This window comes from Cygnus atratus, chromosome 3 (genome assembly GCF_013377495.2).
Source record: "Cygnus atratus isolate AKBS03 ecotype Queensland, Australia chromosome 3, CAtr_DNAZoo_HiC_assembly, whole genome shotgun sequence".
NCBI classification, from domain to species: Eukaryota; Metazoa; Chordata; class Aves; order Anseriformes; family Anatidae; genus Cygnus; species Cygnus atratus.
In genome coordinates this window covers 65,661,155-65,686,990 of record NC_066364.1, presented here as the reverse complement: position 1 = coordinate 65,686,990, position 25,836 = coordinate 65,661,155, and the positions used below count along the sequence as shown (strand labels likewise).

At 39.9% G+C, this 25,836-nt stretch overlaps 1 protein-coding gene across 4 annotated transcripts in view; it reads left to right on the top strand.

Moving 5' to 3' along the window:
• Positions 1-25,836, top strand: part of ARID1B (AT-rich interaction domain 1B) — a 325,953-nt gene that overhangs the window by 14,334 nt on the left and 285,783 nt on the right. For all 4 annotated transcript variants that reach the window (XM_035538357.2, XM_050709609.1, XM_050709608.1 and 1 more), the window contains exon 2: positions 17,971-18,165. In XM_035538357.2, coding sequence (XP_035394250.1) covers positions 17,971-18,165 — 195 coding nt within the window. The remainder of the gene's footprint in view (positions 1-17,970; positions 18,166-25,836) is intronic.

Genomic DNA, 25,836 nt, shown 5'->3' with positions numbered 1-25,836 from the left:
GCAGGGAATCAAAGTTACTTCTCTTAAATAGAACAGAAACTGAGGCACAGAGTGAAAAGAGACTTTCTTTCCTCCCCCCCAAAGATGGTAATTACAGAGAATGCACTGGTTGCAGTGGCTGAATAGGCATTCAGTATCTTCTAAAAAAAAAAAAAAAAAAAAAAAAAACACAAACAGAACCCCAACAAAAACTATCTTCCAAGGGTGGGACTCATCTGACCATATGTATTGCAGGCATTTATACCTGATCTTATTGTGTGGGCTTGTCTTTGGTGTAAAGAAATAGTCATTTCTTGGTGTGAATCATCTCAACCTGAAGCAGGCACCTAATACAGGTCTAATGAGTCATGCTCCTAAAGCTCCACATTTTCTCACTCACTGTAAAGAAAGTCTAAGCTGATAAGTTCAGGTGTTGATGCCAAAGGGGAGGTGAAGTTAATTCCTTCCACTGTTTGTAAAATTTTCAAATCATAGAGGTAAATGAATCCAAATTTGTTTGGAGTTGTGGAGTAACCTTTCTCATTACCTTGGTATAACATTAGAACTAAGGGTTTTAATAGCCATTTCTTGTTAAGTTTAAGACGCATTAATGTTCTTTTTTTGTATGCCTGTTCAGAGATTTTCCTGCCGTTGCTTTTGTTATACGTTAATTTTTTTTTCCATGTAAGAACTGTCAGTGTTTCTTTTCAAGAGTATTTGTAGACACAAAGCATTCTGTCACGTCTGAAAATATTGGGATGAATTTTCGCAGCACTTGACCTAAACATTTAGGTTTGCGATTTCTGTGCATAGATACAAGCTTTTGATTTGGAATTGGGGCAGTGATTTTGTCCTGCAGGTATTGCTCCACAGTCCATTGAAAAACTGCATGTGTTGCTGGTGCTCAAGCTAAATGGACCCATCCTTGCCATAGCTGCCCACAGTGATGCTCCTGCTGCTCTCCAGCCCTCCTGTCAGTGATCTTGGTTCCGTGGGGTGACAAAAACGTGCATGTAGTGAGTCCCTTATTGGTTCACAGGGGCTGTGCTTTTGGTGCAAGAAGGGAGGGAGCCCACCTGCGAAGTGGAGAGGTGCCACTGAGGGAGCCTGTCTATGTGGGAACAAACGAGTCGCCTACTGGGGACGTGATCCAGAACCAAAATTAAGGAACCTGGTGTAATTCAGAGGGATAACATTCTTCAGAAGAACAAAGGAAAACATGGGGGTGACTATTCTGCAAAGAGCTCTTTCATTTTTAATGCATTAAAAAAAAAGTTGAAAAAACAGTTAAAAAACAGTTTTGTAAAAGGGATTTACCCGCACTTCTTACAAAATGGTTACCATAATCCTTAATTATCTCTAGGGTCACTTAACCTTTCTTAGCAGAGTGTTTAAAATGCCCAACCTGAAGTATTATGCCATTAATAATTTCACTGACATCTCTGTGGCAAGGTTTCTTTTCTTTCTACTTTTCCGAGGCTGGCGTAATGGGTATTTCTGTTTGCTCCCTTTTTAAGGGATCTTTCTCATAAACTGTGTCAATTTATTCGGGTTAAGCTTAGGTTTTTTGAGCTCTATATCCTCTGAAAAGTTGCATGTTTTCAAAAGAGTCTGAGGAGCCTTTTGTAGTTTTAGAGTTTGAAGTTCAACTAGTGGCATGGTTTTTAGATGTACTTCCCCCACCCCCCCAGTGTGTATGAAGGTGGAAGGAGGAAGCACGGCTTCCTCAAGGTTGGCTGAAATGTTTTAACTTCTGTAGCAAATGAGGTGAGAATGAAATTGTCAAAAGGATAGAAACTAAATTATTGAAGCACTGACTGTTTTAAAGTAGCTGCAATATACTGTAAAAGGCGAGAGTCTTTTGTCAAGTGTGTAAACAGCATCCTATTCTTTCCTTGAACCTGGTTTCTCACCACTTGCTTTATATTACGGGAGCCTAAATCAGTGCGGGAGCTATCACAGCCATTCTCAAAGTGTTGGTTTATGATGCTTCCACCGGAAGAATAATCTGTTACCATATAGGATAGTAGAGAGAAAAGCATTTGCAAGGAAGATTAATTGAAGTAATTCATCACTTTAAAATGAAGAAGGTTCATCAGACAAAAATAAAAGCGAAGTGTTTCATGTGCCTCCATTGGAATTTGATAACCATTTGTTTTGCTAGAAAATGTATGTGGACTGGGCGCCTAGTGCTTGTCTACAGGAGGAAATTTACCAGTACAACTATGTGCTATGATTATATGCTATAATTATACCAATATAACTCCCTATGGAGATACTCTTATACCAGAATAAGAGTTTTCGTGGTCTATCTTATTCTGCTTCCAAAGCACGTAGGCTTAAGTGGAAAAGGGTACTCTTACACCGGAGCAAGCTTCCACACTGAGTTAGTTATATTGGTATAATTATGCATTTTTTTCCTTCAGTGTAGACAAGTCCCTAGTGTCTTTTCAACTTTGAACTTTAGTTAAGAATTTCTTGGTTGTGATAAGTGTCTAAGCATTTTCATAGTACATTTTTATAATGGGGCTTGGGTATTTAAACCAATTACTTAGGCCAATTAACATGTTCCTAGGTTGCAGATAACAATAAGATATAAAAAGAGATCAAAATTCATGTTCTTAGCTGCTTGGATATACCTGCATGTTTTTTCCCCTCTCTGGTTTTGCAAGTACTCAGTGTATAATGCAACAGGTGGAATAGTCTGTAGCTGTATAATAAATCTGGCTGGACACTCTTTGTCTCCTGTTTCTCATTATTCCTTGCGTTTTGTTGTGCTGTTTCTAATTGCACACATCTCAGAGGAGCACAGAAAGAGGCTTCCTTGATGAAGTTGAAAAAAATGCTTCCAAAAACATGAGTTGTTTGGAGAATTACTGAAATCTAATGACTTACACACAAGGCAGGACCATAACTGACTTGCTAGGCACCAGTTGTGCAACAAGCAGCTCAAACTGGATGCAGAGGGAAGGCAAGGTGTAGGTGCAGGTCTCTTCTGGTGCGTGGTGCAGTCAGAGGAAGGCTGGTGATGTCCAGAAGATGTTTGGTGTGGGTGATCTCTCTGGCCTGGTATGGTCAGAAGTGTGTAGCTAGACCTGGGTGTCAAAGGGATCAGCGCCTTGATGTTGGCCACCTACTCTGGTTCTCTTCTGCCCATATCTCCTGTGGTGCCTAGAACACACTGCACTCATCCTCACCTTCACACCTCCCCAAAAACAAATTGCTAAATGCTTCTCATTTTAGCAGTTTCCACAAACATCAACATCAATTCCTTAGTAACAGTTTTTCTTATCTTTTTTACTTCTTACTAAACTGTTTTGAAAATGCCTTTTGTCCCCTTGCTTTTTTTTATCAATATTTTTAGTATGTCTGTAGCGTTATAATTTCCATGTTGTTTCATTATGCCAGAAGTTGAGGATTATGACTTCAAATGAAAAGCAAATTGCAGAAACAGGAGAAACCTTAAAATAAAAAAGATGATGTAGTAATACCCAAAACGTAGAAGAGCAAGGCTGGAAGGGACATCAAGAGGTCATTTAATCCATCCCTCTGCTCTGAGGCAGGATAAGTTGGGCATAAAGCATTCATGACGGATGTTGCTGTATCCTGTTTTACTGTAGTAGTAAACCATTGAGCAAAAAGGAATGCTGAAAGTTATTTATACATATGCTTCCCCCCCCCCCCCCCCCCCCCCCAAAAAAAAAAAATCAACAAACTTTTTGCGAGATAGAATTAGTGAGAGCATATGGTGGTTCATACAGGATTACTTTAAGTATCTGGGTTGTTTCTGGTTTCTGGAAACTTAATGCTTTCTGTCAAAATAGTCTAATTATGTTTGTGCGGTGTTGAGTGTAATACCCATTTCTAAAATTAACTGGTAGTCTGGTTTTCAGGTATATTTATTCCTGAAATTATTCTTTTTCTGTGTTGCCTTTTTAACAAGTGTCTTATCTTCTTGGGCATTGGGAGATTTAGTTTAAGAATGCATAGCATTTCTTTTTCATATTTGACAGTATTTCTGGTGTGTAATCAGTTTTGGTTTTCCTTTTTATTTAGTTTCTTTTCCTGTGTGAAAGAACTGAGCAAAAAAACTAGGGGTGGGAGTGTAAAGGGAGAAGGGGAAGAATGTACTCAAGAAATCATAGTAGCTGGCAGAAGAGCCGGGTTTAGCTATAATGCCAGGTTAGATATGAAGTGAATAACGTGGCTTTAAGAAAAGTTTTTTTCCCTTTGAAGAATAAAGGGAACGTACGTTTCAGAGCCTTACACGTTGTATGTGCATCTCTCTAATTCTAAAATGAAGTTTGCAAATGAGTGTCAGATGAATAACATCTTTCTAAATTGAACGATACCTAAAATCAGAATTGCAGATACCCTGTTGCTAAAATGAGTCTTTGGGCTTGTTTGCTCTATTCTGCCTCTTAGTTATATCAGCTGAGAAACATCTGTCTTTGCTGCTAAATGACCTCTTCTGGCTAGGCCAAGTGATTCTGGCAGAATGAACTGTCTCCAGCCCTCATCAGCAGCAGGAGGAGGCTGCTGTAAGTTGCAGCCTTGGAGAAGGGAGAAAGATGAGATGTAAATACGCTCAAGTTGCTGTTTGCCACAGAAATAGCTTACTCAGGCATACAGGAAAGATTCCCCGTACCTGGACTGCCTCAGTGATTTTGAAGGCTGTCGCTTCCTTGTCTTTCCTCCCATTTAATTTGGTTGTTGACTTTTAACTCTGCTCTAGGTTTGGTGACTTTTAGGAAGCTGGGAATGCTGTATTTTGGGCTGTGGCCAAGAGGGACTCCTAGGCCCTGGGTGTCCTCTCCGGCAAATAACGGAGTTTGTCTGAAGTGCTTTTAGGAAATGTGTGCTGGTGTTTTCACGTGATGGCTAATGTGGGCTCTCTTAAGGACTGGGAAACAAGAGATGGGCTCAGAAGTGGAAAGAAGCCAAGAGTTCCCAGGCAGACTAAATCTGAAAGTAGTGATCCCTACTGCGAGAGAGGAGGAAATCCTATGGTTACGGTATATTCAGGTTTCCTGTTAACTGGTCTCTTGGATGAGAAATACTGAAGAACTGGGTCAGCTTTCCTGCTTTTATACTTCTCAAACCAGATACTTGCATGCTGTTTATTAATTTTAAATGCTGCAATATTAAAAGAAAATTACAATCATATAGCGAACATATCTTTGTAAACTGAAGGTTCTTGATAGTATCTATGGTAAAAACAAACTCTTAATTATAAACATCCAGGATAACTTATTGCAGAGGTGTTTCTGCACTTACCATACGCGGATGTTATGTGCACGTGTTTCTTTGTGCTGAGGTGCTCTAGATGCTCTCATAGGCTGCTTGTGGTTGTGGAAGAATTTCTCCCTTCTGGAGACTATGAGAAGAGGAACGAGGACCTGGCAGCTTTCACCTGTTCCAAGTGAGAAGCAGGTGAAGTCACTAGGGTTAAACCAGAGTTTCATCTGTTTCAAATCCAGGTCAGATTTTTTTCCTGAGTAAGCCATAGGGAACTTTGTATTAATATGCAAATAAATTTTTAGAGGTCTATTCTGGACAGCTCTCTGGGAGTCCTTCCCAAACCTCTAAATTTATAAGTTTGTTTAAAACCTGTGAATATTGGAGCTGATGATCTTTTTTTTTTAAATCAGCAAAGCTTTTAATATTTTTGCTACCATTATTTATTTTGCTTACAAAGTATGTTTGTACAAATACATGTGTTGATCTAAAGAGCTTTTTCTCTTGAAGAAATCAAAGTTTAAGTCTGTGAATTAGATCCCTTAATACTTGGAGTCGTTGACTCGCTATGCGTGTCTCTCGGTAGGGCTGCTACATGCTAAGTGCACTCATCACTCTGTTCAGAATTACCCTGTTGCAGGCTGTTCTTGCCACTGCCTTCAAAGGGAAATTTACAACTCCTGTAATATTTGTCCTTTTAATTCTAAAATCCAGATGAAGCATAATCCCAGGAGTGTTGTTCCACTGTTGCAATGTAATCTTTTTCAGATGATACATGATTTAGTTGGAAACAAATTAGCAGCTATGCATGCCTAAAGAAAGCAATTTAATAAACAAGATTTTTGTAAGACCTAATCAGAATTGTAAAATGATACTTGGGAATCAGTTACATTATACAAAGGAGCTGGTGCGAACGTAGGCATGTGTGTGAATTGATGGTTTCCAATCACATTGTTCTCTCAAGTACTACAGAAGCTTTGACCTTCAGCCTACTGTTTCTTCTGATTTATTTCTTAACTTAAATATTTTCGATCAATAATGAAAAATTCTAGTCATAACTGTAGTTTGTTCTGGTGATTGATTTTAATTTTTTGTAAGCCACTGAAAAAAGCTATTTCCTTTTCTAATGCTTTAAATCACCTGCTGCTGGTAAATTTTTTTTGTTTTGTTCCATTGCAGAAAGTTAGTTTTGTGGTCCTGAGAGTGTCTGTGTTGATGAGGAAGGTCACTTATAACTGCAGAAGAGTCACAGGCAGCTACTCCATGGAAATGTGTTGCTCCAGCTCCACAGCAAGGGTGTCTAGCCCCAGACTCAGGTTTACCTCTGTCTGTTTGACCCTTGGACAGCTTGAGCTGTTGGTATGCTTCAAGCTGGGACAGCGGGTTTTTTATGACATCCAACCAACGTGATACAAAACTACTGTGGCATGAAAGTTCTTAAAAACAGTTAAAAAAAAAAAAAAGCCAGTTAGTTTCCAGGTAACTATTAATATTTTGTGCTATTTACAACCAAGTTTTTTTCAGTCTCTACAGGAAACAGTTTTAACATAGAAAATATGTTACAAGAGGAACAGTTTCTTGGCAGTTGGAGAAGTGACAGGGCTTCTGTTGTAGATCTGAATTTGCCTTCCAATTATCCTGATCCTAAATATATCCTTTAGGAATTTTGTGTGTATTGGCTCTGGCTAGGGGCTTTCCCCTGTTTTCTTACTTAATTAAAACCATTTCTTCCATAATGGGGGGGCGGGGGGGGGGGGAAGTTCAGGCTAAAGAGAGAAAAAGCTAGTTTAATGAGTAAGCTACCTGCTAAGAGGCAAAAACTGATGAATACAGCAAGTCAGTGCTCTACGCTTCTTTTTTAACATCCCAGTCTCACAGTGTGAGTAGGGTAACTGATTTTTCTCCTTTGTGTGATCTTCTCTTCCTGGTGTGTCAGAGGAATATAGCTCTCTGGCAACCATTTCTCAGTGGGGGCAGAACTTTGTGAACTTCCCTTAGCTGCAATCTCACATTACTGCTACGAGCAAGGAAAACAACTTACTGCTTTGTTTGCCTGGTGGAGTTGTCCATTCTGTTATCCTTCTATGCCTCTTTATCCCAGTAGCCTATCTATTTTGCATGTGTGTTTTTTTTTTCCTTCTGATTTTAATCATCGTGAACTCGGAGACCTGCAAAAAGAGATGAAAATTGCATCAGTCTGCTCGTACCAAAGCAACCTGTGCTGTGCGCACGCAGGGAATGACAGGGCACTTGGCAGAGAGCAGTGTCAGGGGGAGAGCAGGAGCTTGGGGGTGGGGAGCTGTGTTTTCTGGAATGCCCCCTAGATTCGCGTGTGATCGGGACTCTGGCTGATCCTGGAATTGCGTCTGATGAGGTGCATTACAAATGCCACCAATAGGTATAAATCACTTAGAGTTGCTGTTTGCTTTTTTTTTTAATAATACTGTAGTCTCAGAGCATGGCCTAGATGTTTTGAATTCATTTTATTCAGGAGTACTTGATGCAATCCAGTGCTTAAAGCTGAACTTGAGAAGTTGAGGGGCTTATTTTGGAGTTGTCTCAAAAATAGGTCTGTTTCTCGGAGGCATTGATAGTGTTTTAAGAGGTCTAGCTGAAGCTTAGGTTGTATTTTTCTAAATAAGTTTACTTTGTGAAGGTAGCTTTCTGAAAATCTAGAGCACACGGTTAGAGCATTTGTGATTTCTCCTTTTAAAAACTTCCGGAGTTTTTTCTCTCCCATAGCCTACCATTTCTGACTCCAAATCCTGATTCTTGCGGATGGTAACTGACATCGGCCTTCCCCGAAGTCTTCCCATCTTCTTCCTTGCTAAGAGAGCGTATAATACTTGTTGTTACGAGAGTGAAAACCCAGTCACAGAAAGGTGAAGTGCTGTGCTCGTGTTTGCATAGCAGGTCAGCTGCTGAGCCAGGAATAGCAGCCCTGTCTTATGACTCAGTGCCCCGGCCGCTGGCCTGCCGGGCTCTGCGGAGCAGTGGGCTTTTCCAAGAATGCCGCAGCTGTGGGGCACGGAGGGAGCTGCAGCAGGCGGAGGAGCTCTGCTTCCAGCTCCAGCGGGGCTTCGAGGCTCATACGGAGCTTCAAAATGCTGCGGGAGGGAAACCAACCAACCAAACGAAAGCTTTAAAGGAGGTCCTAGATAGAAAAGTTGTGGTTTTCCTTTGGTCTGACTGAAAACAACAACAACAAAAAATCTGCTTGGAAATAACTTTCCAGAAGGTTGTGGATGTAGAAAAAGTTCCACGCGTTTGAAAGTCAAACTCTGCTCTGCAAACAACCTTAGAGTGGCCTGTGATTAAATCTTTTGTATAGTCAACAACAAACTCATTTTATGCAACCACAACTATGATAAAATTGAATTAAATGGACCTGCTTCTAAGAAAAGTGACTGAATAGCTGAGTACTACATTATTCAATGAGTGGAAAAGGGGGAGGCTGTCTGAAACTGATACGAAATGGTTTTAACATTCTATCGGGCTAAAAAGCAACTCTGTGAAATCACTGTATTTGTTTCCCCCCTACCTCCCCGCCCTCAATTTTTAAATAGCAGTGCTCTTCATACTGTCAGGATTCAGTGTTGTGACACCCCTACTCAAAAGTTATGACAGCAGTGTAATGACAGCTACTGCCTCTTGAGAATCAATCAGGCAATTAATTTTGTAAATGAAATGCTGATTATACAAAGCTTCACATGAGAGGCCCAGTGATTAAAATCAATTTAACAAATTGTTTCAGGTGGGACTTGATTAATAATTTGCCATAAATGCTGAGGATATATGACCAGCATACCTTTTTGTGTGTGTGTTAATACAGAACTATATATAACATTTGGAGTGGGGAAAAAAAACTCTGCAGCTAACTGTGGTGTATAGTTCTGGCTTGTGACCTAGTTGTGATGGGCTATACGTTTTTGTGGGCACGCTGTTTTCCCCAGTGTTGGTAATGTCACTTTCTCAGCTAGGGCTTTCCCCGGCTATTAAATACATCTAACCTTTAATTTTAATTCTGCTGATAAAGTCAAGTAACTGAGAAAGTGTATTCAAATCCAGTTGAATATTTATTAGGCTTAGAGGTTTTTTTTCCCTTAATCTGGAGCTGATGTGGAATATTTTTTCCTCCTTCTGTCTCTCACTGGCTTCCAGGACTTTGTGCTTTCCCCTCCCACTCCAGGACAGCTCTGCAGGGAGCCTTCCTGCAGCACTCCCCTCCTTCCATTCGAGGCTGCTCTCTGCTCCTTCCCTGACAGACACTATTTTTAGTGCATCCTTTTCTGTCCATCTAACCCCGTGTTTGTGTAAGAGCTGTACAAAGTAGGTAAGGGAATTTTTTTTTGAGTTCCAGATGGCAGCCATGCACAGTGAGTGAAGGTGTTTACTTGTCTAGGAAGCTGAGAACCTCTTTGCCAGACAAAATAGAAGTAACTAGTATTCTGGGTGGGGTTCTGCTTTTTTTAACGTACAATTTTCTGGGTTTATGAATGGATTTTTCTCTTCCTTGTTGAGCTGTAGCATTGGCTACTGAGAGAGCCTCAGGGCTGTGACACATCCTCTGGTGAATCTAGCCTGAGAACTTCAAGGTACTGTTTTTTCCCTAGCTGTATGCCTTGCTCTCCTGCCGAGGGTTGTGATTTAGGTGTCAGAAATGGCAGAATGAGAAGTTGGAGCACTTGCACGTGAAGTTGAGGCATGGGCAAGTGCCAAAGCTGTTGTGTTGGCGAAAACCACCCTGTGCTGACAGTTTGTGGTGCAGATGGTGGGCTATGAATGGAAGTATCTAAAGCAAGGCCATGATCCGGCAAAAAGAGGGATACAGGCAGCTGGAAGCAGTGACATGTCAGATGGCTGCAGACATTCCCTGGGAGATGCCTGTAAAGACCCTAGATTCTGCTACGCTAGAAATTACTGATAACTTGCTGGAGAGCACTTCTGCAGCAGGAAGCAAGAGCTTTTACGTGGCTAAAGGAAAGAGGTCTCCTTTTAGGAGCATCTCAGCTGGTGTCGGGGTGGGGTGGGGAGAAGGGAAGAGAATTTCCAGGTCCTCCTGGAAGAAGTTTGGATTAGGAAAGTAGGTTACAGAAGAAGGTAAGAAGGTTGACACTTCAGGCATGATGGGGAAGGATGACGTGTCTTGAGTTGGCTTCAGAGCAATGAGGGTATTGTCACTGCCAACTGCTGACATACAGGTAATAAAAGCGACTCGAAGGGCAGTACTCCTGAGCTGTATTGCCATGTGAACTTGTCAGAGACATGGGATTGTTTTGGCTTTCAGGTGTGATAAATGTGTATAATTACTTTTCGATGTTGTCTTAACCTTTGTTTGCACTCATAGTGGCAACATGAAGAGATTACTTGTGCGTAGTTCATTAAAAACAGATTTCTCTTCTTTGCTGTTTGTTGTGATTCGTTCTTTCAGTAGTCATTTCAGGTTTATCTATCTACAAAATAATAACTAGAGGGTGGTGGTTTCATTGATCTTCCAATTTTTAGGTTGTGTTAAGGGGGACCTAGTGGAAAACTGGAAAACAAGTATACCTATGTCCTTCTCCTCCACCCTGCTGAGACACTTTCCTGTATTATTACTTTTAAAAGTTCTAGTGGAGAAGTAGTTGATTCTTGGTGGGGCATAGCGTTGCTTTTCTCCTCTTCCCCTTTTTAATTATGTACTTTCTGTTTTGAGTGGAAAACCATCTTTCTGATGTCTTCCCGCAGCTGAAATCATACAGTATGCAGAGCCTTTAAGACGAGGAAAATTAAAATTTTTGTTAAATCTCTTCTAGTATATGCCTCTTCATTCACTGGATTTTCCTTCATCATAGGCTTATGTTGAACTTGGCTCTTCGTTCTTGATTATTCCTTGCTGTACTTGTGTAACTGACTTATTTTGCTTTCAGTTTTATTAAAGCCCAGATAGTAGACTTCCTATCTGAAAATACAGGAAGCTTGTTTGCCAGTCACCTCTATTATTTTAATACTAATATAAGACAGATTTTAGTATTGCGTATTCACACATTTTATAGTTGCGTCTTTCTTAAATGGATATTTAAAACACATAACAAGTGTTGTGTTTTGAAACGCTTTTGTCGTGTAAAAACGTTGGCTGAGGAGTCCTTGTACATGTTCATACAAATGATGGCATTATCTAGGAATGGATTATCTTTTCCCCAGTTGCGTCCTCATGCCAGCTGTGTCATTGTATTATAGTGAATACTTGTGATTATCTCTAGCGATAAATTTGTAACTTGGTGCCTGACCTAGAGCTGAGAGCTCCATGCCCATCTTTCTTGGAATGTCGGTAGCTGATTGTCAGCTGTCTTTATTATGAGGTTTCAAGGCTTTGGTATTAATAAGAGCCTGCTTTTTTAATACAGAGACAGAAGCTTTGGCTGCAGATCAATGAATAAACAAAGAGTTATTGTATTCAGCAGCTCTAGGAGTTTGAGGGCAAGCCTATTGCAGAGTGTTGAGTTCATGTTGTTTTGTTACAGGCGCAAATGATGTAGCTTTAGTTGTTGGGATGCACTGTGGCTTATAGTCACTTTAAATTGGTGCGTTTGCTGTTGTCAGCCAAACCAATGCTTCTTTCATTTTTTAAAAAACAAACAGAAAAGCACACTTTCTCTCTGAAGAGTAGTTGTATCTGATGTGTCTGTTCTTGTCTTGTAGTGAATTGCTCTGTCTTCCTCGTGTAAGGGCTGTCGTCATGCCTGAATCCCACTGTGTCCTTTGTAAAGTGTCTCCCACTCTTCCCTGCCCTAGGACATCAGTGATGGGGTTCTTTTGGCATCGTTAAACGACAAGTCATGTTTGGGGACTGTGACCAGTATTGTTCATGTATGTAAATATCTTCCAAATTTTCAAATAAAGGTTTTGGTATTAGAAGTGGAGTTTACAATGATAACTCAGTATGTATAATACATAACATAAATGGAATAGCCCATGTATCTTGGTCAGATAGCTGTTGAAATCACCCTCCCTTAGATCTGAGAGGAGATAAGGTATCAGGGAAAACACTGGTTAAATAACGAGAAAATAGTATTTTTTCTATTATTTTAGAAGAGGCAAAGTTGAATCCAGAGATACTTTGGAGAAGGTGATTTGTTTGGTTCTTTTGGCTGGTAGTAGCAGTGGTGGTACTGAGTTTACAAGTGGGTGTAAATGTTTTCTACTTCTGCTTATAGCGGGGATGCTGAGTTTATGCCTCCTTTAACACAAAACACTGAAAAGAGGAGCAGGTAATAGAAAAAGTTTGCCAGCTACTATCTGTAGGCAGTGTAGACTTTTCTGCATCTTACCTTAATGGTGGGACTGTCAGTGTAAAGACTGGGAGTGAAATCTTGGCCCTATTGAAATCATTAGCACACCTTCCAATAGGTGCTTTAATGTGCTCCCAAGGCACATAATAGGCGAGGACTCTTATGAAATGCTCCGTTCTTACAAAGCCTGGTACGTGTGCAAATGAATCTGATTCTGACATAAGATAGGCACTGTAATAAAGGGGTTATAAATTATAATATTATTGCAGACTGAAGCAAAGAACAAGACTGAGGTATTTTGAGGAACTGCAGATCTATGCAAAGTTTAAATGAAATGCAGCAAGTTGAAAAGGAGGTGCAGAGGCAGAAGGAAAATGCAGAATCCACTCAGACTTGCCTGGCAGAATATGGCAGTAAAAATTAGGATATGCAAACTAAATTGGCAAAAATGTGTGTATTTCTGTAAAGGAAGGGAAATAAATGGATATTGATAACTGCAATGACACTAAAATAAAACCAAAAAGTAATTAAAACATTCTGATATAGTATGTGATAGAATAAAGTAAAGGCATGAAAGATGTACACAGCATCCCTTCATGATAATATACATCCACTGGGATTTGGAAAAATACAGTGCAGTTATAGCAACACTGTCATCTTTGAAAAGTGTTAGAGTGGGTGTGGAGGGGTTGGTTGTTGATCCCTACAACACGCAGAGGTTGATACTGGTCATAATGATCCTGCCACCCAAAACTTGTCTTTGAACATTGTTGGAACTAATGTTAGAAAAAAGATATTTGAACTTGTAAATGCTAAAGGAACCTTCATATAGGATTATAATACATATTTCTTAGCTTTTCAGAACATTGTGGATGAAACTTTCTATAAAAATAAAACTTTTAAAGAGTGCTAAAGCTAAAAATTGAGCATGCGTTAAAGTTAGAAAAAGTTATAATTAAACTTTTACCTCCACCGTACAGGACACACAGTACTCAGGGAGCTGAGTAACACTTCTGTTAAGTGTATGGCTCCAGGTCTTTCTTACCATGCACTGTTCTGAAGACAACTTCTTTTTTTTTTGAGAGTTTTCTATGGTATTGATCACAGTCATATTAAATTCTAAAATCACTTCTCTAGTGAAGAAGTAATGACTTTTTTTCATTTTTACAGTTGGGAAACTGAGGCACTACTGAAGGAAGTTTGAGTAGCCTGTTTATGATGGCTGTAGGTCAAATTTTCTGCAACATACAGCTCTTCAAAAGCACATCTCATCAAATTCAAAAGTAGCTGCAGTTATATGAAGCATTTCTGCAAATTAAATTGCATGACTCCAAGTGAGGAAGTGATGCACTAAACTGCTACATTTTGAAAATTCGTTGTTTTAATAATTTATTCAACATTAGGTAAAAACTGTGGCAGATGGAGGGGTAGAATCCAGTTTTGGCTGAGCAGCATATGATCACCTCAATCAGCTTTCCTCATCCCACTGTTTTCTGCTTTGTTTGCTACCTATCTTCTAACTTGTATAATAAATGTTGTGTTTGGTCCTGTAGCATGCAACAGCCCCCTTCCCTGCACTGCTGCTGACCCGTCCCTCGAACAGACCCATCCAGTGACCATCCTCCTGTGAAGGAAACAGGAGAAACAGTGAGGGAAAACTTGCTTCCAACAGTTCTTAACTCAGTACATGACTCTGCAATGATAAAGTTTCTTAAAGCTGGGGGAGAGGGGGGCGGCGTTGTGAGTTACTTGGTTTTGTTAGGCCACGCAGAAATATGTTGACAGCCACTGGTAGGTGTCTTCACCTGGACCTGCAGCGCACAGACAGTCATGAGTTCATCTGGATGGAGTCAGTAATAGCAGTGGTAGGTTGCCGCACTCCGTGGGGACCGACCAGTGCATGGATAAGATGTGCATCCTCGCTGGGTTGTTTGTAGGGGTTCTTTGATGCTAGGAGATTGCTGAGACTTCACTTATTCTTAGGTTTCATTCCAGTTTTTTTTTCTTGTGGTACGTACAATAAAGTGTTCTCAACTGCAGTGCAGGCCTCCCTGTCTGTGTGTGAGTGTGCTTCAGGTGGGTGCAGTGCTGAGTTAGGCTTAGTGTCTCCCTCAGGACCACCTGCCTCCTCGTGCTCCTCAGGAGAAGAAAATGGGGCGAAGTGGGCCATCCTTCTCGGCTGTGGCTTTGGATCATGTTACTTAATGCCACAGTCTTACTTCACCAGTCCTAAACATGGTCAGAGGACTTTACTGTACTGCTTCTTACTGTTTCCCTGGGGTCTTGGAGGGTGGAGGGAAGAATCAGCACTGGCAAGCAGGAGTGGTTCTCTCTGGCTTGTCCCAGCCATTTGCCTGGTCCTATCTATTGCTTTCATCTTCAGTATCTCCAGTCCTTGGTCCTGGTGCATTGCTTGCAGTGTGCACAGTAAGTTCTGAGTGTGCCCAGGTCCCTTGTTGCCCGTGTCCATTGTTAGCCATATGCAGTGACCACAAGCCCCTTTGGTTTCAGAAGGGTTCAGCAGCAGCTCAGGCTCTTCAGGCCTCCACCTTTCTGAGCCTTCACATCACCTGAGGGCAAGAGGGGCAGCTCTCCTGGAGAGCGCAAGGAGAAGCAGGAGCTGAAGAAGCAGCAGCAGGTTAGGGAGAAGAAAGCAGGGAAGAACGAAATGTCAGGGAGGCTTACCCTCCAAACCAACTAATGAACAAACAGAAGACCTCCACTGCTTGGAGGTCACTAGTCCAGTGGACGGAGTCTCTTCAGCCTGTATCCATTTAACCTCCTGACCTTGTTTCCACTTTCCTTCAGTTCTTCCTCTCCCAGTTCTCTCTTCTCTGCTTTTTTTAACCCATTGTCCTTTCTTTGGCAAATTTCAGGCCACCTTCTTATACCTTGCAGCTCCTTTGATCTGGTCTTGCTGTGTTCTGTGCACCTTGCACTCTCTGGTTTCCTCCTACTCCTCCACTCCTATGGATCGCGTGGAATTCAGGGGTTCATAGGGATACATGTTTTATATTTCCTTAAAATCCATTGTCACCCTGGCGAATTAAAATTGTTTACCCCAAAACATGGTATTCGAGAGGTATTTTTAAGTATTTTGTGTAAGAACATAAGTGATGTATTCTTCTGTGACCTCATTCTAAGACATAGCTGAACTGTTTCAGCTGAATTTTCCAGAGAATTTCAGCCTCAGGCATACATATGGCCTGGAAAATTTCAGCCTAAATACTTGAAGTTTGGCGAAGTCTATACCCACCTGAAAATAGTCTTCATAATGGAAAGAAAATGTCAGACTATTTTAGCTGTAATTATCTGCATTGTTTATGGTACTATTTAAGTATTGGATGGGGAGTGGAAAATATTACACTCAAAATTAATTAAAATTAAATTTGACTGGATTTGTTATAGGAAGTGAGACCTGGAAACAATACACTGAAACAGAAGATGGTGGCAATCAGCAGGGGTATTGGGCTTCATAAGAATCTCATGAGGGAAACCCAAAACTTGCTTTAAACAAGGATTTATATTTGAGGAGAGGAATACAACAGGTGGTACCCAGAATGAACATGGAAACACTGAAATAAACACAGAGAAACTATCTTGGTCTACAGAAGGGTAATTTAAGTTGTCCCTTGGGAACATGTCAGAAGGTATCTCCAGTTCATCCACTAAACTTTGATGTCTGTCTGCTCTCAGTTAAAAGTTTGAGATGCACAATGGCCTAATAAAAATAAAAGATGTGTTGGTAGAGGTCAGACGGCCTAAAGTGGTTGGGGAACCATGGAATTTGAAAAGTGTGAAATATAAATAATATGTTACCCAGAGACATTTAGTGGTGAAAAATAGAAAGTTCTGATCTGGCCACAAAAAAAGGCAAATAATAAAGTGGATAATTGCTGAGTAATACCCCAAATTAGAAGTGAATGTGCAATTCTCTATGGTGGCAAAAAAAAAGGGGTGGGTGCAGTCCACTTCTGAAGTGAATAGAGGTGTTGTGTGAGAACGAGGTTATAATTTCCACCTGTGCAGGTGTAGTATGGCAACATTTGAGATACTATATTTGGTTTGGGTCACGTTCCTAGCAAATAGGTGTTGGTAGAGATAGGGAAAGCTGGAGAAGACAGGGAGAAAGGTTTGAGTTACTCCCTTGCAAGGAATAAGTAGTAAGAACAATATGTAACTGTTTGTTAAGCAGTGACTAGTTTAGGGGGGAAATACCTGTTTGTATTATGGGGGGAAAAAAAGCATAATGTTTTAGTAGTACAAACAGCAATAATGAAAAGAAACAGGGATGGGAGTGAGAAAGTAATTTATTGTCATAGTAACTATTACATCAGAACATAGCAGCCGAAAAGGCCTTGTAGAAGTCACGTTACGCCGGAGACTTTAAAATAAAGCTGGTCAGCAGTGCACTGTTGGAAAAAACGTACAAAATATGCCATAAGAAGGAATCCTGCTACCGGCGGGAAGGTAGACTGGTTGGATGAATTAATACACCTTTTTCTGGGGAGGGAAGGGGGGAAATCTCATTAAGATGAAACTGTGGTAGGCTTTTAAAAAAGGAAAAAGAAAAAATAACCCACACACATTTTTTCTTGTTTGAATACAACTGTTTGGCACTCAGGAATTAAAAAATGGGCATCATATTAACAGTGCAGTGCTGCTACACTTGACAAAAGTATATTTTTTTCTGGTTCAGTTAGTCCTCAGTAATAAAATGTGAGAGTAATGCCACACAATGGTTGACACCCGTCCTGAAGCCGTTATGGTGTTTGGTAAGTCCTGCCAAGAAGTCTAAAAATAAATCTTCCATCCCTTGCTTCCCATCCCCCTCCATCAGTGATTTCAGTTTGGATTTTCTGAGGTCTGTTAAGGAGGCAAATAAATGTCTATGTAAATTTTGGGTTATGACTTGCCTTATGATCTGGAAACTTACTAATGCATATGATAGTGATGTGAAGGCTCTGAAATAGCGCATTCTGTATGCATTGTACTTTTTGGAAACTTCCTTTTCTTTACACTTGCCCCTTTTTTCAAGGAAAGAAAATAGACATTTTCTCAAGGTTGAATGGTTTCCCATTACATGTATCTCTCTTGATAGACGTGATTTGATGTGTGTTTACACGTTGAAGTCAATGTTGCTAATCAGTTTACAACAGTATACTTAATTATTTCTTAAGCTGGGATTTATTGGGTAATTATCATACCTGTCTTTGTAGGTGAGAGACGTCTAAACTTGAGTGCAAAGTTCATTTTATTTATTTATATTTGAACGTAAGTCCCAAACTCACCATTCAGAAACTCATGCAACTAATTACGGTACTTTGCCTGTTTGCGTGCCACGTTGATTTTTGATCTTTTTGGGAGAAAGGTATAAAGTATTGAGCAAATGCCTGTATGACCTGTCTGCAATGAGTGTGACTGTTCTGACCTGTTTCTTCCAGTATCTTTAAACCTTTTATTTGCTTGTGTTCACTAACAGGGCAGTCCAATGGATCCAATGGTGATGAAGAGACCTCAGTTGTACGGCATGGGCAATAACCCTCACTCTCAGACGCAGCAGAGCAGCCCCTACCCCGGGCAGTCCTACGGCCCTCCCGGCCCCCAGCGCTACCCCGTGGGAATGCAGGGACGAGCCCCGGCCGCCATGGGAGGAATGCAGTATCCGCAGCAACAGGTTTGTGGAGGGTTTCGCTCTGTTGCTTGGGTTTCCCTTCTCTCCGACATTGTGGTAGTGCAGTGGGTGCAAGGGAAAAATTCAGAGATAAGTATGTCGCTTCCAGAAGGAGGGTGAAGGACTGTTTCAAAAGTAAATACCTTGTGTTGACATTGTAAATGTTTTCCAAAACTGCGTACAGTCAGAAAAGAGGTTAGTTTGTTGCTGGTATCTTTTCGGAGAGGGAAATAGGTCAAACATCATCAGTTGTCTTTCTCGGTTGACATCACTTAGCCTTGTATATTTCTTTAATTTATTTTTTTAATTCTTTCTCTCTGGCTCACAACTTATTTATCTAAAAGATGAAAACCTAGAGCTGATGTCAGCATAGCGACACTAGCGTTGTCCAGCACATGCAAATGTGTTAGGTATTTCTATCAGATGTTCTCTTTTTTTCTCCCCCATCCTCCTCTTGTAAGAGTTTTCTGTAACTTTTCTTATTTTTTTCCCCCTCACCAACTCTTTCAAAAATTATTCTGATTTTTTGGTACCGAGGAACATGTAAGAATCTCCTTTAATCTACATGGATTTCACTGTTGATGATGCTCTTGTGCAGTTTTTTCCTGCACTTTTAAGAGAAGGTTATTACAGTGTCCATACCATACGTGCTAAGGAAGATACAGTAATTTTCTAGAGTGGGACAGAAACTAATTTATCCAAAAGTTACACTGGCAAATTTTTCCTAGATTTTTTTTTTTTTAAGGGTTGCAAGTGTAGGCAATAGGAGCTCTGAGCTCTTTACTATGTTGTGAGCATAGCAAGCTAATAAGTTGATGATTAATGGGAAGCAGCATTTTGTTTTGTGCAACTGACTAGTTGCAGATCAGTTTCTTTTTAGGTCATTTATTGTTAAATGTAGAGAAGAAAAGAAGATTATGGACTCCCAGACAGGTGCCTGGCTAGTTCTAGTTATTTATGTTAATTCTGTCTGCTGGTACAGGGTGTTCATCAAGTGCTCAGTTAGCTAGTAATTTCAAATACACTAGTTGAGTGACTATTACCTTTGTCAAGAGTTCTCATTTTTGTTCTTTTCTGTTGTTAAATAGATATTTAGTTGTAAGGAAGTGGTCATTTCATTTAGAAATATCAAACAGCAGACGTGGTTCTCACTTCAGACAGCACAGCATTTTGTCAGTCGTAAAGGAGGAGAAACTGGTAAAAGGAGGCCATAGCCAAACTAAAGTTATTAAAACATATTTTTAATTTTAAAATGAGTTATTCTGCGTTATGTGGAGATGAGTGTTGAATTTTCACTTCATTTGCTAATTGCTTGATAATTATAAATTATCCGTCAGCAGGCAGTGACCTGGCACAGCGATTGGCTGCGGGCCCTATCTGTCTTCTAACGGCATTAATGTAATTGGCCGAGCAGCAGCACGGTTCTGAGCACTAATGCTCTTCGGGGGGGAAAAAGTGAGAGGATAATTATGACATTGAATTTTTATTGAACGGACATCACCACCTAGGCATGATTTTGTTTTGGACAGCCTCCAAAGCTTCGCGTGTTTGGTTTGTGAACCTCTAATGATCTGAATCCAGTTCTTTTCATATTGCTCATATATTACCACCTTTCTACAAAGGATTAAAATGCAGGAATGCAGGTTTGTAAATTGAATTGCCAACTTACCAGCTGAGTGGTAAGTTGTCTTTGGCACAGGATGCCACAGTTTGATTCCTGGCTGGATTTTTACTCCTGTGACATGAATATTAAATAAGGAGAGCCTAGCTTTGCCTGTTAAAATTGGCTGCATAGTATGTGCCTACTCCTAGATATAATATTATATATAAAAAATAATCTTGCCAAAAGTTTCAGAAGATGAATCTCAGCACTTTCTGAAAATGGGAGTCCTTCACAGTGTCACGTTGAATTAATGAAAACCACAAGACACTTCCGAAAACTTGATTGGTTAAATCATCCTGGGCCCTTAACATACACCTTCTTTGGTTTTAAGTATGGTGCAAAAAGGGCATTGGGTAGGTGGGTTATGAGGGTGGAAAGCTGCACTGTAGGAAGGGAGGGAAACATTTCTGAGGGAGGTTGTTCTTATTTTAAGTTATAGCTTGCTGTTTTCCAGAGATAGCTGAGGGTGTCAGTTCCGTTTTCGTGGATGGAACGAGGAGGCTTTTTGTTAGGCTGTAAAGATATTTGAATCTTGAAGAAGACCTTGAAATGTTAAGTCTAGCTCTTTGTCAGTCAGTGCTGTGGCTTGAGGTTGAAGCTATGGGACTTGACAGATTTTAACTTGCAGGCTCTGCTATCGGATGCTACAGGTGGACAAACAGAAATGGAAAAACATCACCCTAATGATCCACCTGAAATTAATGAAAATGAAGGTAATTGCCTAGATGTAGGTAGCTGGTGGGGTCATGCTGCAGCAGGGAATAGTGTGTTCCTATTGGAAGCCCTTCATTGCAGCCTGCCAGCCAGAGGTGGAGGAGAGATGTGGGGAGGGAGTCCTCCGACATCAGAAAGTTTAAAGAGTGGAAAAGATGAAATGTTGTCATTCTGCCTATCTGCAGCATGGGTGTTGAGCATAGCTTGCTAACCTGTTGAAAAAGTGGTCTCTACATAATGCAGCAGACATCTTCTTCAGACTTCTGTTTGTTGTAGGCATGCTTGATAATAAAAATTTTGAAATAAAACCCCAAATTTCCTTAGAATTCTGTGTGGAAATGTCAGGATGTTGAAGGAAGTGCAGAAAGTACAGGTTGGATACGTTCTGTGAAATGGCTACAGCGTTTTGTCTGATATTAAGGGCATGTCCAGTTAATTCAGTATGAGTTAAATATGTAAAGAATTTGGACTGATTTCAGTAAAATTGTCTTCATGGGCTAGGATATTAAAGATCAAATGATTTTATAAAGTGTACCTGCATAAAAAGGGAAGTATAAGAGAGGAAGCTATTACTAGAAGCATCATATGCTTTATTTGTAGGGTTGCAGACTTGATAGTTCATCTCTCTTTTGTCAGCAGGCAATAGATGTTGTCGATGAATTACTTAACAAAGATGATTTCTGAATGTTGTTAGGAAGGTTAGGTTTTCTTTGCTTTCCCTCGATTCAGTGGGAGGAGAGGGAAAGGAGGCAAGGCAAACCCAGCAGCAAGTTCACCTGTGTCTAGGTCGTGAGTTTCAACATGATTGAAGCACAAGTTGCAGCAAGGCATCCCAGGGTTTTAAAATGCTGGTCTTGCATGTGAATCTTAATACTGCTACTTCATGTACTCTCCCTTCTGGTTTGCATAGGAGGAATGCAATTTTGGGATTACTAGCACTACTTTCCCAGGGCATCAGGAAGATTACAGTATGTATGTGAAAACAGAAAACAAACACATACTTCCAGGTTTAACTTTCATTTTCTAAGCTCTCAGATCATAGAATCACAGAATGGTTTGGGTTGGAAGGGACCTTAAGGACCACCGAGTTCCAGCCCCCCTGCCGTGGGCAGGGACACCACCCACTAGATCAGGTTGCCCAGGGCATCATCCAACCTGGTCCTGAACACCTCCGGGGATGGGGCATCCACAGCTTCTCTGGGCAGCCTGTGCCAGTGCCTCACCACCCTCTGAGTGAAGAATTTCTTCCTAACATCTGATCTAAATGCCCCTTCTTTTAGTTTGGAGCCATTCCCCCTTGTCCTGTCATTGTATGCCTGAGCAAAAAGTTGCTCTCCATCTTTTTTATAAGCCCCCTTTAAGTATTGAAAAGCTGCAATACGGTCACTCCAGAGCCTTGTCTTCTTCAGGCTGAATAGCCCCAGCTTTTTCATACTTTCTTCAGATGCTTCTTGGAATTGCAAAGAGTGATGTCAAAATTAAGAAGACTAATATGCAGGGATACTTAGCAACTTCACACTTCAGGCATAGTTCTGCAATATATTTCACTGTAGTGTGAATATTAAGATCTGATTAAAAAAACCAATAATTTCCTTTTCATTTAGCTACTTATTCCCCCTCCCCACCTTTTGGACCTTCACCAAGTCAGTTTTGATGCCCTAATCAGTTTTCCAGTTTTGATTCTGATGACCTTTCAAGGTGTTTCTGTGCTGTGGGAAGTGTTCTGATACTTTGTAAAAAACACTTGCATTAAAACTGAGAGTATCTACTAAAAGACGGTTTTTCTGTCATTGTCTGATGTTGCGTTTTCAGGTTAATAGCATGTAATAATTTAGTTTGTGCTGAATTCCATTAAGCTTAAAAATCAGCTCCTTGTAATACGCTATATGTGTAGGTTTTGGAAGTTTGTAGCAAAGTCTGAAGGCCTGGATTTATGAGTATGTTTGAAAGAATTGAATGGTATGATGTGGCTGTTTAATCAGATGATCATTGCCTAATTGATTTTTTTAGGATGCATTAAAAATTCTTGTGTACTTGATGGACTGGAACAACAACTCATTGTGTAAATAGGATCATGTTGCTATAACGCATGGTAAATTCCTTTATGAAGGATAGTTGCATGGATATGTACAATAGCCATTTCTAATAGCTGTTTAAAATGCAGTATTTCAGTACTTTTTCACTTCAGTACTCATCATGCACTCATCTCAGAGCCTTGAGCCTGCTAGCACTAATTCAGTTATGAGGTTTGAGCCTCAGTCTGTTCTTTCTTTTTCAGTATATAAATACTGTAGAGTGCAACTGTGCTAGTCACTTGTCCCTTTCACATTTCTTGTATTCTCGATTTGCAGAACGCAGAAATGAACCTTGTCAATGTCCTCAGTTTTAAAAGTGGAACTGTAAATATTCAGAGAAATAATTTTTCTCTATCTTTTTTTGTACATTTTTGAGGATTAAGTAAGAAAAATTTGCTAGTTTTTTTGTTTGTTTTTGAGGTCTTATGTGACAGATTTCAGCTAGGAGTAACTTTTTTTTTTAAAGGTGCAGAGAAGTTACAAAACCTCTGGGAATGTGCTGCAAGGATTTATTGTAATGGAAACTGCAACTCAACCAGAACTATAGAAGCACCAATGTGATTACCTCATTTAGGAAAGGGTTTACAGTCCTCATATTGGGTAATGTCCCAGATTGTAAATGTCGAATTTATGCCAAGGAAATCAATTGGCTATTGGCTTGGCAGGTAGTTTTAAAGCTAGCAAGCACAAATGTGTTTACTATTGGGTGGCTGGTTGTGTGCGTTATTTTCTGAAATAATTTTAATTCTAGAAGGTTGAAATATTCAAAGAAATTGAGGCTGACTGTAAAGTTTTGCTGTGAACTATTAACTGAAATGTAGTGCGTGTATACGGTGAGTGCTAGTCAAGTGGTATGTTTGTTGTCTTGTGTGTATGCAATTGCCTTCACCTGCTAGAGAATATTGAATAGATTGCAGTTTTTTGTGCTCCCAAGCAGCTTTTAGCACAGATGATGTTGTTATTGGTTAAGGGAGTAGATATACGAAATAAGCAGAGTTTTCATTTCTTAGCCTATTTATTTTGCAAGGGCAGAGAATGAATCAATATGATTGATTCTTAAAAAGAACTGGCGGAGGACAAAGCATTGAGATGTGTTGCCGTTTCGTAAAGACCGAAAGATGCATTTCATACATTCACATAAAAAGAAATTGTGAAGCTTTGATCATCACATGCTTCAGAATTTTTTTTCCCCAAGATTTTTGTTTGATTTGCCTTGGGTGTGTTTTGTTTATTTTGTTTTGCATTTTTCCTGGACATTTAGTTGGAGCTCTGATTATTAGCTTGTGGGCCTTCTTTAGTAGCAAGCAGAAGTTGAAAATCTTAAAGGTGAATCTTTTCCCAATTTTCTCTTCCATTAAAAACATACTTTGAATGAAAATAATTTCTCAGAATACTTTATTTGAATGATGTGTGCTGTTCTGTCAAACTGCTACAAACTGCCAGCAAAAAAGCTGTAGTTGAAATAAGTAGAAGAAATACTTCCTGGAGAGCGTAAAGTTTGAGTCCTTCCTTTTATGAATCAGAAAAAGGGGACAAGAAGTCACAGCGATTTGTCTTCCTTGTAAGGTCATCTTTAAGAATGGATCTTTTGATGGTCAAGTGTTAATAACTGCAAAGAAAAGTTGGTGCTCTTTGTCATGTAAAGAAATGGGGTTTTTAAATTTCAGATTTCAGAAAATGCTAAATAGTGTGCTTGTGCAGACTGTAGGAAAATGTTTAGTATGGTTCTTTCTTTTCGGTATACTAAGCCTCATTGACTAAATTGAAAAAAAGGCTGCTACTTTAGTTCATGGCAGGATAAGGCTTTATGTTGTATTGTCTCCGTTAGAATTATCCCTTTCATTGAGTGTAATTCACTCTATAGAGAGAGGTGAGCCCAGATTACAGATAATCACAGAATCAAATTTGACATAAGTTTCAGGTCTTTATGGTAGCTTAGCTCTTCATCTTAATGCTGGTCATCTGAGATTGTTTACCGAAGGAAAATCCCTAAAGTAGTGGAATTGCATTATTATGGTAAATAGAAACATTTCAGTAGCTTCTATCATTTCTTTGAAATGGTGCTTAAAAAAAAGTAGGATGAAAAGGGAAAACAACTGATTCTTCAACTGGTGATAGGCTGCTCGGAAATGAGACAGGGTTGACGTTTTTATCTGTTCGCTTACTGATGTTCAGTGAATGCTAATTTTTATATCTGTCCTGGAGTAAGCAGCAGCCTACATTTGTATAGAAAGTGTGTAAGAACCATCAACATACTATGCCAAACAAAAAATTATTTTCGTTACTGCTAAATGACTGTACTTTGTGTTGAATACTTAATAGCTATAACCACATATGCAAAGCCCACGGGTTGCTGTTAAGGAAGCAGCAGTTATTCTGATGTTGAGAACTTTGTTTAGGAGAAGTATTAGCTGTCAGCCTAAATTGGAGTTAGGTAGGAAATAGATTTTGGTGATTAGAAGTGGAGAACAGAGGGTCATTCGCTGCTTTGCTAGGAAGATACAAAATCATTTACCTGTGAGCAGCTCATTTTACATGGAAGCACAGGACGGGAGTTTATTTACATTTGAAGTTAAATAAGCATCATGCTTTAAGAAAACTCTGCTTCATTGCTCCATTCAACAGCTGCCATGCAGTGACTATGCCAGGAAGGTTTTAAAGTGTAGGTAAGGAATAATTAACTGTTACTCTTAATATTATGTTTATAGTAGTTTTCTGTTAATAATATTCATCAAAGACTAATTGGCACTCCAAACTACCAAAATTACATCCAGACCCATCACGCACACGTTAAGATTTTTGTAACCATACTTTCTGTAATGTCCCTGGGGGGCAGTTCAGGTTTTTTTTGCCTTTTTTTTTGAAGTCTTCATATAAGTTTCTCAGAAGATATTATCAATTGCCCATAAATTTGAACTTGCTTAGAGGATGCAAGGGAGGCAATAGAATTTGCTTTTTTAAAAAACAGGGAGTGTGTTTCCCACAGCTGAAAATAGGGCTAAAGATAAGAAGGTGAAACCTGCCTGAAGTTGATGGGAAATCTGCTGTGACTTCAGCAGAGCCCATGATTTCACTCAAGGGCTATGGGGTTGTTGGCTGAATTGTCTTCAGCTGACGGCAACGTAGGCAGAATCGTCTGTTTAAGTCAGTTAAACAATTTCAGACTGAAACGGGTCAGTATCCTTCACTTTGGTGACTTCGGGACAGTCAGGTAGCTTTCTT